Source organism: Eucalyptus grandis, chromosome 2 (genome assembly GCF_016545825.1).
Source record: "Eucalyptus grandis isolate ANBG69807.140 chromosome 2, ASM1654582v1, whole genome shotgun sequence".
Lineage (NCBI taxonomy): Eukaryota > Viridiplantae > Streptophyta > Magnoliopsida > Myrtales > Myrtaceae > Eucalyptus > Eucalyptus grandis.
In genome coordinates, this window is record NC_052613.1 from 53964843 (window position 1) to 53978583 (window position 13741).

The 13741-nt window shown below is 40.7% G+C and overlaps 1 protein-coding gene across 1 annotated transcript; it reads left to right on the forward strand.

Annotated features, from left to right (window-relative positions):
- Window positions 1-5166: 5166 nt before the first annotated feature.
- LOC104433762 (chaperonin 60 subunit beta 2, chloroplastic) lies at window positions 5167-9988 on the forward strand. Its single transcript, XM_010046624.3, has 13 exons — window positions 5167-5320; window positions 6055-6307; window positions 6394-6519; window positions 6706-7182; window positions 7302-7536; window positions 7653-7822; window positions 7923-8000; window positions 8081-8152; window positions 8278-8382; window positions 8698-8790; window positions 8876-8968; window positions 9450-9573; window positions 9700-9988. Exons 2-13 carry the CDS (start codon window positions 6068-6070, stop codon window positions 9711-9713), a joined length of 1827 nt encoding a protein of 608 aa, XP_010044926.2. The 5' UTR covers window positions 5167-5320; window positions 6055-6067; the 3' UTR covers window positions 9714-9988.
- The last annotated feature ends 3753 nt before the right edge of the window (window positions 9989-13741 follow it).

Here is a 13741-nt window from a genome sequence, read left to right on the forward strand (position 1 = left end):
GCGAGCATGTAAATGAGAGTTATTTAGCCAAGATAATGTTCCTCTTGCTTTCTCCAATCTTAATGTCCTTAAGTACCCGATTCTTGCAGCTTTGATTCGTCACTTGTCCATGTTTAAGGAAACAGAAAAGAAAGGGGCGCAGAGACATCAAATCCCTTGGAGAACATTGAAAGTGTATCTAGTCCAGTGCTCTAGGTCAGCTATCTGCATCATTTCCATCCATGGAGTAAATATTCCTGCTCCAAGAACAAAAGAAGTTACGGTACCTTCTCTTGCTGGGTGTAAAATTTTGTTGGCAGGGAGTTGAAATCCGTTGATTAAAAAGAGGGTAATCTTTCCTCACTACATTCAAGCATTTTTATTATAGCGATCATATGATATCGGGGGGGCAGTTTTCGCGTGCTATATTAAGCCCATTTCCTCAATCCAATCGAAGGTAGGTCATCCATGCCAAAAATAGGAAATTTGTAGTTTCTCAGAGTATTGCGCCTAAAAGGAAACAAAGTCAAAACTCGTGCATCTTCTAGTCGTTTTGAGATGCTTTATTTTGAGAAATTAAACTAGCAAATAAATGCAATCCCGTATTGTCCTTTTCTCATTATACATATGTATGGTGAATTATAGGCGAGTGTTTTATTGAACGAAAGATAATGAAATAACCAATAGACATTCTAAGTTGATTTTGTGTATCCATTTTCATACGTCCATTGATCATTCTTCTAGGAAAAAACGTGTTTCTGAAAAGACAATAAAGTAATGGTAAATCTTTTAACATTGAAGTAGGAAATCAGTATACCAAGCGAATGTGGCGTGCCGTAAGCGAATGTTTTAGATAATTATGACATTGTTACTATGTGGTTAGCATCTACCATATCACTCACCACGAGTGCCAATTATCCTAATTCTATGCTAATAATGCACACGATATATGTCTTAGGAAGTTCAATATGTAGGCTTTAATATCACCCCTTTTTGACCGAGCTATCAAGGCGAAAGAAAGACTATAGGCAAAACAGTATCATCTTTGCTCTCGACACGGCATGCATTGCTCCATGTGCCGACATCGATTGATGTCTAGGGCACGTGGTGCCATGTAGGGCACCACAACCCTTTTTTTCTTCTCCCTTACGTATGTCTTTTTGGCTTAGAGGAGGGAGAGGGGGCTCTTTCCTTGGAAAGGCTCTCTCTTTTCTATTAAATAAGTCGCGTGAAAAAGAAAGAAGTTTTGCATGTTATGGGGAGAGTTTTTTTGAAGGCTATAGGGCTCTCTAGTAAAGTGTTTTTGAGGAACCGATTAGCAGACTAACTTAGCCAAACCCATCAAGTGCAACTCCTTTCTATTGACCTTGGTCGAATCGATGCTCGTCTGGAATAATTTGCGCCGTTGATTAGGGTTATTGCTAATTGATTAATTAATCTCCGGTTACCCAATAAAAAAGCTACTCTAGTTGTCCCACAAGCAGATATTTGAAGTAGAAAAACATTGTCGAACGATGTCTATATAAGAAAATATTAGGTATCCAAGTGATAGACATGTCAACTTCATACAAGTCTATTCAACGACTGACACGTGTCAATTTTTGGATCCACATATCAGAAACCCTTGCATCTCTCTCTCTCTCTCTCTCTCCTCCCTTCCTCCCTCCCTTTCCAATTTATCAATACTTTTTCTCCTCTCTCTTCTTCCATCCCTACTACCTCTGGCATGTCGCCTTGTCACCTCCATCTTCACCCTCTTCTTCTCCGACCTCCAATGTCACTGCCTTATATCCAACTCCTCCTGCGCCCTTTGTGTAAGTGCCTGCGTCAGCCAAGAGCTCAAGGCCCTCCACTACATCAGCAAATCATGTCATCGCCTCCACCTCCACTTCAACCTCATCCATTGCCTATGCTAACCCTGGTTGACCTCAAATCAACATATTCAAAGTCAAGTTGAGCTCTAGATCACAAATCTAGGGCTTACTTGGGCTTAGATCCAAAATTTAAGGCTCAAGTTTGCCGGCCGAGCTTGAGCACAATGAAAGAGGACTAAGACAATGATGATGTGGTGGTGGAAGGCGATTCGCAGGAGTCTAAGTTGAGGTCATCGTCCCTGGCAGAGTGAAAGGAGGAAGAAGAAGAAAAAAATGAAAAATAAAAGGAAAAAAAGAGAGTAAAAACATGAATTGAAGAGAGAGGATGCAAGGTTTTTAACAGGTGGGCCCCAAAAATATGGACTTGTACTAAGTTGACGTGTCCATTATTTAAGCCCTAATATTTTCTCATAGATGATTAAAAGAACACGAGTGCATTATTGCCTGATATCTTATGGGAACGAAGTGGAGATTTGGTTATTTGAAGATCCGTGAAGCATCTTGCAAAGCCCAATGAATCGATTGCTAAAGTGCATGGTTGATGGAGACCTGTGATCCACAGCTGTTCTTGCATTAGCATTACCTCGAGACGGAAGGCACGAGGATAGCCTAATAGGCAAAGCGGACGAGGAGAGGCTAAGCCCGATGAACCTCATAATTTCTTGGGCCTCGGCCAGTAAACGAGAGTGTCCAACTCAAATCAAGTGTTCAAATTTGGCTTTCAATTTTCATCCTATAGCAAAATGCAACCAAAATAGCACGTTTGGTTCATGGATTAAAGCTCTTTTTTATTTCGCAAAATTTAGATAATTGAAAAATGTTTTTCAAAGTGTCATTTCCCTAGAAAATGACAATATTTTTTATGTTCAGTTGAAATCTGAAAATAAACTTATAATTATTTTCAATCGTTGGAAAATGAAAATTTTATTTTATTTCCTTCGAGAGATATGTAGTATTCATATGATATTAGGGGTACATGGCCGCTAGGTCCTAGTCACACGAGCTAGACCTTTGGGGCCTAGCCAATAGAAACCTAAGCACGGGCATCAAGGACTGGGACTCAGCCATGATGGACTTGAGTCTAGATGCCTATGACTTGGGCACGAGAGTCGGGGATTGTAGAGGCTCTAAGCTATTGGGCTTGGCTAGCCTTTGTGGACCCAAATTCAATTGCCAAAGAATTGGACTTGAGAGTCAGTGACTTCGGTAGGGGAGCCGAGTATAAGGGCATGGCTGCCTAAGACCTGAGCAAGGGCAATCATGATCTCAAGCATGGTTGTCGAGAGTATGGCATGGGCACTAGGGTCTCAGTTCTAACCTTTAATTTCTATGGATTGAGCCTTGCTAATGATGACTCAGGCATGGGAATTGAGTACATAGGTATAGCCATCAAGAATCCTAGCATAGGTAACAGGAGTTTAGGCCAGGCCTTAAGAGACTTGGGCTCAGTTGTTAAGGAATCGAGCTTAGGCTCAATGGGGTTGGGCCTAAGCATTAAATAGGGTCCTAAGTCTTGCCACCGTGAACCCAACCACAAGTGGCAATGACTTGGGTGTAAGAGGAGGGTACTCAAACATGATTGCTAGAGACCTAGTCATAAGCAAAAAGTCTTGAACTGACCTCCGTGGTCTTGGGCTTGGCCTTGATGGATGTGTGCTTGGGCCACAGTGACATGAGCACAAGAGCCAAATATTCAAGCATGGCCATCAAAGACCTAAGCACAAGCACTAGGTCTTGAGCCTAGCTTTTACGACCTAGGCTTAGGTATTGAATTGAGGTGTTAGGCTTGGCTTTTGTTGGACTTGGGTCCATAAGGGGCTCAAGCAAACAACATGAGGGACTTGATCGGGCAATTTCTATGGAATCAGGACTAGCCTTGATGGACCCAGATTAATGTGTTGGTGACGTGAATGTAGAAGTTAAGTATCTAGGCACAAGAATTAGAGTCTTGGCCCAAACTCGAAGGACTTGAGCCTAGCTTTTGTGGACTCAACCCCGACTATTGAGGAATCTAGTACTTGGGCATGACTAATGGGGACTTGACTACGGGTACTAGGGATATGCAAAAGAACCGAGAATCTCCCAAACCATCCAAAATTGGATCGGACCGGTTTGGAACCGGTAGTTCCCATAATGATCAATCTCGAGGCCTAACTTATGTGAATTGGGCTTGGCTTGTATGGAGAACTCGACCATTGAGGATCTAGGTATAGGTGTCAAGGTCTTGGGTTCAAGCGCAATTTTCTAGTTATATTATGAAATATAATTTTCGGTTTTTAAAATATGAAGTTATTTTATTGAATTTAAGCCAGTGTTTTTTGTTGGTCATGAAAATATTTTTTGTTGACTGATTTTCATAAGCGATCCAAACATAAAAATTTATGCGAAACAAATTAAAAGGAAAATTGTTAATTTTCATTTACTTAGTGGTTTATGGAAAGTGATTTTGGCAATGTGGAAAGTCTTTCTTTTTTTCTTTTTCAATCTAAGTTTATTGATTTAGTCCATGGCAAATGTTTTTTATAAATTGACTAATTTTCCATATCAAATATCAAAAAGTTGGAAAAAAATCTGCGAAAAATAGTTTTCCTTCAAACAAATGAACTTTAAATACAATTTTTGTCCTCTAAGTTTCTAGTGAATATGCGATTTGGTCTTCTAACTTTAATTTTATGCAATTAAGTCCTCTATTATTCTCGATTTGTGCGATTTGGCCTTGGAAATTATTCAAGTCTTTTGACTTTCTCGATTTGTGTGGAATGCAATCAGGTGCTTCATCTCCGGTCATAACATTATCACAAAAAAAATTTCTTTGTCTTTTCACTAGGTTTTTAGTGCATATCTTATGTAAGCAAATCCTTTATTTAAGCAGTAATTTTGAACTTCAACCAAATAAGTTAATCTCATCCTTCTCTAATTTGACCAGTCTTGTTTATTGACCGTCAATTTTCCATTAACTCGCCACTACTGGATTATGATATATTAAATAATCGGATTTTATTAGCAGTTTTCATGATTTTTTGCGGGAAAACAAACTTAAGAGATCCAAATTTGGCTAAAAAGAATATCAAACGAAGAAGGAGTACACACTTCCAAGAAGAAATTCAAAACCAAATTTGCCAAGGGAAAAAAAAATAAAAGAACAGAAAAAAAAAAGAAAAAGGAGAGCGACCGTCCACACGCGCGGCGAGGCACGAGCGAACAAGCATATCCAAAGTTCTAGACTGTTCTAAGGTTAGGACAGAAGCCGACGACGCTCCCAGAATCCAACGGCCCGGATGGAGCCGAACCTTCAGGAGCGATCGAAAATGGACGTTTATTTTCCCCATCCCCTTCCTCCCCCAATATAAACCTCATCAACTGCTCCCTCTTCCCCCTCGACGTTTGCCGAAGAGTCCCTGGAAGCGCCTCTTATCCAAAACCTCGCTAAACCCTAGAGCTCTCCCTCCCTCTCTTCGCCGTCGGAGGTAATTTCGGATAAGCCCTGATCCTCTCTCCATCGTTCGCTCCATTCGAAATTCCGCCATTTCCAGGATTCGGACCTCGAATGGAGCGCAGCGTTCGGTTGTAGGTCTCAGGCATTTCGTTGCTTCTTCTTTGTAGCTATTGCGTCCCCATCTATCGTTAGCTTCTGGTGCGCTGTGCATTTGAATTCGGGGAAAATTAGGTCGTGTCTCCTTTGTTGAGGTAAATGCCTGAAAGCGTAGGAAGAGCTTGTCGTCTTGGCGCAGGAAGCGGAGAGTCTTGGTTCGAGCATCGAGGCATTAGGAACTCGTGGGTTTTGAGTTGAACCTGGATTCGTTTTGAGTTATTTTGGGGATGTTGACTTTGCGGAGCTGTTCTTAGCTGCATTACATTGGTTGGGATGGTACGAGCTGCTGGGATTGTAGCTTTGCTGCTTTGGCTTGGCCTCGTTAGTGTCGTCTTGATGTGAGGAAGTAAATAAGACGCTAAAGTTGTCGTGAACTTAGACTGAGCAGTGGTCTTGAACTCCAGGCATGCAATTTTTGTTGCTTTGAGCCCATATAAAGTGAATTCAGCTTGAAGTTGCTTTGCCCGTAGACTCTGGAATCATCTGCCCATGATTAGTTTTCATGAATTGTGACACTCGAGTGTTTTGATTGCTTTTTTGGGCTTCTTGGGCTATTCATTTTTGCTTGTTGCGGTCGAGATTAAACTTGGTGTCCTATAATTTTTTCAGCTTTAAGGAGTAAATGGCGTCAACTTTCACTGCCATGTCTTCGGCTGGCTCCTTGGCTGCTCCCGGCAGCTGTGTGATGGATAAGAAACTAGCAACTTCGCTGGACAAGCTGTCTTCTGTTTCTTCCATTTCTTCCTCTTCATTCGGTAGAAGGCAGACCGTGAGTCTAAGAAAATCACGGGAGCCCAAAATCTGTGCCATGGCAAAGGATTTGTACTTTAATAAGGATGGATCAGCTATCAAGAAGTTGCAAGTGAGTCTTTGAGTATTTATAAGTTCTTGGAATTGTGATAGGCATGCTTCAGATATGCTAACCCTCTTATTTGTCTTGCTTCTCAGACTGGAGTAAACAAGCTTGCGGATTTAGTTGGGGTTACTCTTGGTCCAAAGGGAAGAAATGTTGTCCTGGAGAGCAAGTATGGCTCCCCAAAAATCGTTAACGACGGCGTCACAGTGGCGAAAGAGGTAGCTGGAGTGATGTTATCTGAAAAGCTTTTACAAATGTCTGGGTTATTGTTTATCTATCATAAGCATCCGAACTGGATTGCAACTAATTTCATTGATTTTCTGCATGTTAACCTCTCAGAATATATTTAAGCACTTACACGTCGCAACACTGAAACTTCCTAACTTTCCTGGTTCTACATTCAGGTTGAGCTAGAAGATCCTGTTGAGAACATCGGTGCCAAACTAGTGAGGCAGGCAGCTGCAAAGACCAATGACTTGGCTGGTGATGGTACAACAACATCAGTTGTTCTTGCACAGGGTCTTATTGCCGAAGGTGTCAAGGTGGTTGCTGCAGGTGCAAACCCTGTCCTCATTACTCGAGGCATTGAGAAAACAACCAAGGCCCTTGTGGGTGAATTGAAATCGATCTCAAAGGAGGTTGAGGATAGTGAATTGGCAGATGTTGCAGCTGTTAGTGCAGGAAACAATTACGAAGTTGGAAATATGATAGCCGAAGCCTTGAGTAAAGTGGGGCGGAAGGGTGTTGTGACTCTTGAAGAGGGTAAAAGCGCTGAGAACAGCCTTTATGTTGTGGAAGGAATGCAATTTGACCGCGGTTACATCTCGCCTTATTTTGTGACTGATAGTGAGAAAATGGCTGTTGAGTATGAGAACTGCAAGGTGTGTTGATTTGGTGTGAATTCTCATCCAATTTCACCATTCAGACAATTGAACACTGAATTTTATCTTATAAGTCATACCACCTCTGTTTTCGACTCATATTGTTTTTGTCTGTGCAGTTGCTTCTTGTTGATAAGAAGATAACAAATGCAAGGGATCTGATTAATGTCTTGGAAGATGCCATTAGAGGTGGTTACCCCGTCTTGATCGTCGCAGAAGACATTGAACAGGAAGCCTTGGCAACTCTTGTTGTGAACAAACTGAGAGGAGCTTTGAAGATCGCTGCCATTAAAGCTCCTGGATTTGGAGAGCGCAAAAGTCAGTACCTTGATGACATTGCTATATTGACTGGAGGTACGCATCTCTCTTGGCCCTTACTCCAATTTAGTTGGCCTTCTGTGTGTGGCATAGGAGCTTCTCTGCTGATCCTTTTCCTTTATTATGGTTGATGCACTTGGATCTACCCGCAGGGACTGTTATTAGAGAGGAGGTGGGCCTTACCCTGGATAAAGCTGGCAAGGAGGTGCTAGGCAATGCTTCAAAGGTGGTGCTTACAAAGGACACAAGTACAATTGTTGGCGATGGAAGCACCCAGGAAGTAGTGAATAAAAGGGTAGCTCAGATTAGGAATCTTATTGAGGTCTCTCTCTCTCTCTCTCTCTCTCTCTCTCTCTGGCAGATGCATACAGCCGCATGAGGCAGGCAGGCACTGATGCATACATGCATCTTACTTTTTGTAGGCTGCAGAGCAAGAGTATGAGAAAGAAAAGCTTAATGAAAGGATTGCAAAACTCTCTGGTGGTGTTGCTGTCATACAGGTAAACATTAGTTTGCTTTAGCATTGAGCTTTATATGTGGTCTTTTACTCTACGTATTGATTTGGTGTCAACTTTTGAAGGTCGGAGCACAAACTGAGACGGAGCTAAAAGAAAAGAAGTTGAGAGTTGAAGATGCTCTCAATGCCACTAAGGTAATTTGCATGCTCTGCAGAAGTTCTCTCATGAATTTATGTTACTGGCCAAGCCTATTTGTATGTTTTGAGTTATCAAGGGACTTGAAAAAAAAAATGCTGAATGAACCACTTTTTGTTATCAGGCTGCTGTTGAGGAGGGAATTGTTGTTGGTGGTGGCTGCACTTTGCTGAGACTTGCATCAAAGGTTGATGCCATCAAGGACACGCTTGAAAATGATGAAGAAAAGGTAAACTTTTATGTATACATCTGGAGTGTGTAGTTATGGTTAAAGTCTCTACTCGGTCCATATGCAGTTTTTGTTCCTTGGAGGAAAAAGATGGAAGCCATCTAGAGCCTGTTTGGTTTCTAAAAAGTTTTCAAATTCCGTTATCATTTCCATTTCAGAATGAAAACTTTCTCAATAATACCTCTGGCACAGAATAAAAACAAAATGTAAATTTAAAGCCCCTAGCCTCCTTTGAGTATATTTTCAACTTTGTCATCTTGTAGATAAGCTTACAGCAGTATAGGTTTTGATCCGAATAATTTTGGTTGATCATAGGTTGGGGCAGACATTGTTAAGCGGGCTCTGAGTTACCCTCTGAAGTTGATTGCCAAGAATGCCGGTGTTAATGGAAGTGTGGTCAGTGAGAAGGTAAGTTCTGCCATTAGTTCATAGCTACAGTCGTTTAACCTCAATTTTGGTTGATTTTGATGACTCATTTGTAATCTTACCCCAGATTCTCTCAAATGACAATCCTAAGTATGGATATAATGCTGCAACTGGCAAATATGAAGATTTAATGGCTGCTGGAATCATTGATCCCACTAAGGTGAGCTCTAGTGTACAATTACTTGAATTGAAAAGGTGGGAACAATGAGGTGCTGTTGTGATGTCCTTTTTTCATCAGTGCTACTTCCTTGATTATTCCTTCTTGAGGAAAAGTGGCAGGTGGTCATAAATCTGGTGGTGTACATAAAGCTAGTTCCAGAATGGAACGGTCGGTCATAAGAATTGGTTGTGCGTGTGTAATTTTGTAATAACTAATGTAATATGTGTAGCTTTGACGCCAGTAACGTCGAAACTCTGGACTTGTGAGGTAATTGGACTGGGAATGACTTTTTGAAGAACGTGGAACCTGATATGATCTGCTTTTGATGGCTGTATACGAGAACATATAAGCTGTTGTTTTCGTCTTCCCATCTTTCAACGTGCTTATTCTACTGCTGGAAGGGAATCTAGTTCTCTCTGCTCTAAAAGGGTTGGCCTAGCCTGAGAGATTTTTCTCTGTTTTTTTTTTTTTTTTTGATCAGGTGGTTCGGTGTTGCTTGGAGCATGCGGCTTCTGTAGCAAAAACGTTCTTGATGTCAGATTGTGTAGTGGTTGAGATCAAGGAGCCTGAAGCAGTTCCGGCTGGCAATCCCATGGACAACTCAGGTGACTTTCCCTTCTGAACCTTCAAATGGGATTGGCCGTGTGGTCATGAGACAATAGCTCATGCTTTCATTACTTGATATGCATGCTAAGCTGATGGCGATTGTTTTCCTTTCACTGTTGTCCCAGGTTACGGATATTGAGGGATTTGAGGACAGAGAGCAAATAAATCTAGACCTTCTCTCGGAAGAAGTAGAATGATGGCAATGGCGTCTCGGCTTCTCTTGTTCTCCTTATTTTTGTAAATTAAGCTGATTGATGATGTGACTAGGCTTAAAAGCAAGTGTTGCAGGTAGCGCGCGACTTTGCAAAATGATGTATGCTTGCAACAATTTTTGGACTAGGGAAATCTTTTTCTTTTGAGTTGCTCTCTCGTTCAACGACACTCTCATCACACCTAATGGAATGTTTCCTCGTCCGTGCCTGAGGGAATTCAGGAATTTCTGTCAGGCTGGTGAAAGGTGGCAAGAGATTACGGATTCGTCCGTTTGTGTTTTGTACCGGGTCCGTCCATTTCCATTGCGCGGACGGGACAGTGCGTAGTAACTGTAGACGTGCACTGGACGATGTCAATTCGTTGGCAAGTTCGTGGCGGTGTCCTGCAACGTCAGAAGGCGAAAAAAATGGAATGAAAGGGGCCCCTGAGAAGGAAAATCATAACGTCACTGTCTTGCAGTAAATGTCTCAATGGACACAACTTCCGCGTAATTGTCAGGACGAAAGGGACCGGAAACGGATTTCTCTCTCCGAAACCTTACGCGAGAGGGTTGTCGAAAGTAAAAAGGATGGAATCCCATTGGCCCACAGAAAAGAAAGGACGAATGGGTTTGAGTCGTTGCACGACTTGGGCCTTGACTTGGCATCGGGACTGTGGAGTCAATCAGCGGAGAGCCGTCCACGTGGCCATGGGGGCACTGCCAATTGGAGCAAACTTTTTAGCCGCATCGATACGAAAAAATGATTAAACGACACTTGGGGTGGGGTCAGTTGGGGAGAAGCAGTTTTCCCCGACTTGATTTTTTAAACTTTGAAGCATTTAATTTGCTGAAAAATGATCAGTCCACAAAGAGCCGTTTATAGTGAAAGATAATATACGTGTTTAAAATTAAGAAAATGGATTTCCAAATCTGAAAATGGGATAATATTTGTTTAAAAGTGTTTTCCCTTGTCATAAAATTCTCTCTTATAAATGCAATTCACTGATCACTTCATGATAAAGGATAATTTTTTGCATCGAAATCATTTTTAAGAAAAATATTTCATTTTCATTTGTCTGGTAATTTATGGAAAGTGACTTTCCTTGTTACTAAAAGGGAAGATGGTTTTTCTTTCAATCTAAACTTGTTTGTTTTAGTCCATGAAAAATGCTTTATATAAATCAATTAATAGTCCATTATTCAAACGCCGAAGGTCGAAATATAGTTTCTCTTGGATAGTATCCTTTCAAACAAATGGATCCTAAATTGCACCGATTATTTTTTGTCATCAAGCAAAACATTGCCTCTTAAATAAGTGGAACATGCTCACGACCTTTCGAAAACTGCTCCCTTGGAGCGAAAATCCCTAAGACAGCGGAGAGACCTATGCGAGTTGTAGTGCACTTGGGATTGGGTCAAGTCCACACCAGAGAAAATTATCAAAAGAATCTAAATCTATTGCATTTATGTCAATTCAGTCATAAACTTTTTTATTATGTCAATTAAATTATAAACATTTTCATATTTTGTTAATTGAGTTCATTGGGCCAATCATATTCCTTTTGTGGATACAATAGATAGTCATTAGTAAGAAATCATTGACATGGATATTAGCTATTTTACGTAAACTAGCGCTAATGTAAATATATATTTTTAAATTGAAATTATTTATTTATTTATTTCATCCAAGTTGGTGAGGGTTGGCCAGCCCTCACCTATGGTTGATGAGGGTCAGCCTGAAACCCTTGATGAGCTTGGAAAGAAAAAAAAAAGGAAAAGAAAGAAAGAAAGAAAGAAAGAAAGAATAACAAAATTGTTCATATTAGTGCCGACTTATTGGTGTCAACGTCAGTGATTTCCAATTAAAATTGACTGAATAGTCTCAATTGAAATAACCAAAATTTTTCGAATGGAATTGACAAAGTATAATAGATTTATGACTTTCTTTGATAATTTTCCTATAGCTTTTCAAAAATTGCCACCTCGAAGCGCCAATCCCTAGACAATGGAGAGAGCCATGCGAGTTGTGGTGCACTCGATATCAGGCCGACTCCACCCTGCATTGGCATGGACTGCTCCTTCGCCCTTTCGTGTCTTTTTTTCTCAGCCAGAGAAGCTCATCCTAGAAAGCTCCTCCGGAATATCGCCATTAGCACCATGGATTAGGTTAGACACAGATTTAAGTCCTACTGGGCGGTCCACGCGTTTAGCTATTTGCAGCAAGTGGTTCAGTCGGCAGGCACAAGTCGGTTCCTTAACAAGTCGGTCAATCCAAAGCAGTCACCTTTTCGCTATATATAGGCAAACACGGTCCATTCGGAGACGCGGGTTTGATTTCAGAGGGTCGATCCATTTATACAAGTACTTTGCAACGGCGAAGAAAGGAACCGCAAAAGCAAGTCAATGGTGGAGTCAGTCAAGAAGGTAAAAAGTTAGATCGTTTCTTCTGGTCAAAGATTTTTATGGTGAGGTCAGGTTCAAAGGTCGATTCTTCCTCAGCTTGGAATTGCATGCTGTTTAGTCTATGAAGAATACGGGGTCGGAACTCTCCAGTCAAAAAACAAAAAAGATAGCTGCGAATTTCAACATTCTTGTGAAACTAAAAGGGTGGACGAATAAATTTTTGTAATTTTGCTGTTTCGTGAATGAAGTTTCCTTTTATACCGACCCCCCAAGAAAAAAGGTGGACGAATAGATGGGATTTTTTTTTTTCTAATTTCGCCAAATATAAGTAAATGGGATTTAAACCAAGGGTGATTAGAATTCTCTTCATTAAACTGGGCCCTTAATTGTTTTTAAAAAAAATTCATTAATTTGATTCGCATGGCAAGTGCTAAAAACCAAGGGTTGCAACGACTAAATCCTTCTGTCCCCGTCGGTTTCGATTTGGATTTGGCGGATTGGTCGTGGAGTCCGCTGGTGCGGTTCGATTCGATTTGTTGTTAGTTGAGATATGGGGATTCTTGACCTTTTCGAAGTTTTGTAATCGTAATTTCCCTTTTTAAAATTGCGATTAGTTAGTAGGAGGATTAGTGTCGTGGAATTTTTTTTTCTTCTTTTTCTGAAACACGATAATTATTGCCTTTTGACTCGCTTGAAAGTCGAGAAACAATTAAGGGCAACCTAAAACTCCACTTCTATTTATTTGTATTGATTGATGGGGAATCATTTATTACTCTCCTAGAAAATTTGAAGGAAGTTACATATCAAGTTCCATGAAGTTGCACGGTGCATCGGCGTTACCCGAAATCCAAGAGACTTTGTCGTCCAGAATGACAAATTTTGATTTGATAATCACATTAGATTTGGGAGGAATACGGTGAGATTATGTACTTGAATTCAAATTTATTTAGAACAAAAAAGAATATATCCAAAGACCTTGCTAGCTTGAATTTGACCGAGGAGGTGTTTATTTGTATAGTAGAACGAGAAACGGATAATTTTGGTGTCAAAATGAGTATCTCTTCATAAATCGATCGGTGATAAATTGAAATAGATAATCTCTACGCTTTTAAACTTGTCTTGTCAAATCGTTCTTTCTTTCGCCCTTTTGGCCGAAGAGCAATTGCAATGTGCATCAATTGGTCATTGTATGGAAAAGGAGCTTTTGTAAAGTACCAAAAACTTAGTTTCGTGGAGCCTAAAAGGAGGTCGAGCTTGGCGCCTAGCTAGGCCATGCCAAAAACCACAAATAAAAAAGAAGAGGTACAAAAGGTTAGGTCCATTAAATTATTCGTTTCGGCCAAAACCTACGAAGACCTGTCGTGGGTTTAGACCAACACTTTACACTCTCCGGAGTCTAGGAAATCGAGAAAAAGAAGAAGGGTCTCCGTGATAATCTTAATCAAGAAGCATTGGAATGTGAAAGTTCCATACTTTTTACACTTCATGAATATTTTCAGCCATTTTGGCAAAGAATTCGTATTCTCCATTAAAGCCAAAGACTCGAGAAGGAATAAACAATTCGAATAAAT

Coding starts and splice junctions, on each gene's coding strand:
- LOC104433762 (XM_010046624.3), top strand. CDS start 6,068: ATGGCGTCAACTTTCACTGCCATGTCTTCGGCTGGCTCCTTGGCTGCT. Junction 6,308..6,393: donor CAGCTATCAAGAAGTTGCAA/GTGAGTCTTTGA, acceptor CTTGCTTCTCAG/ACTGGAGTAAACAAGCTTGC. Junction 7,183..7,301: donor TTGAGTATGAGAACTGCAAG/GTGTGTTGATTT, acceptor TTGTCTGTGCAG/TTGCTTCTTGTTGATAAGAA.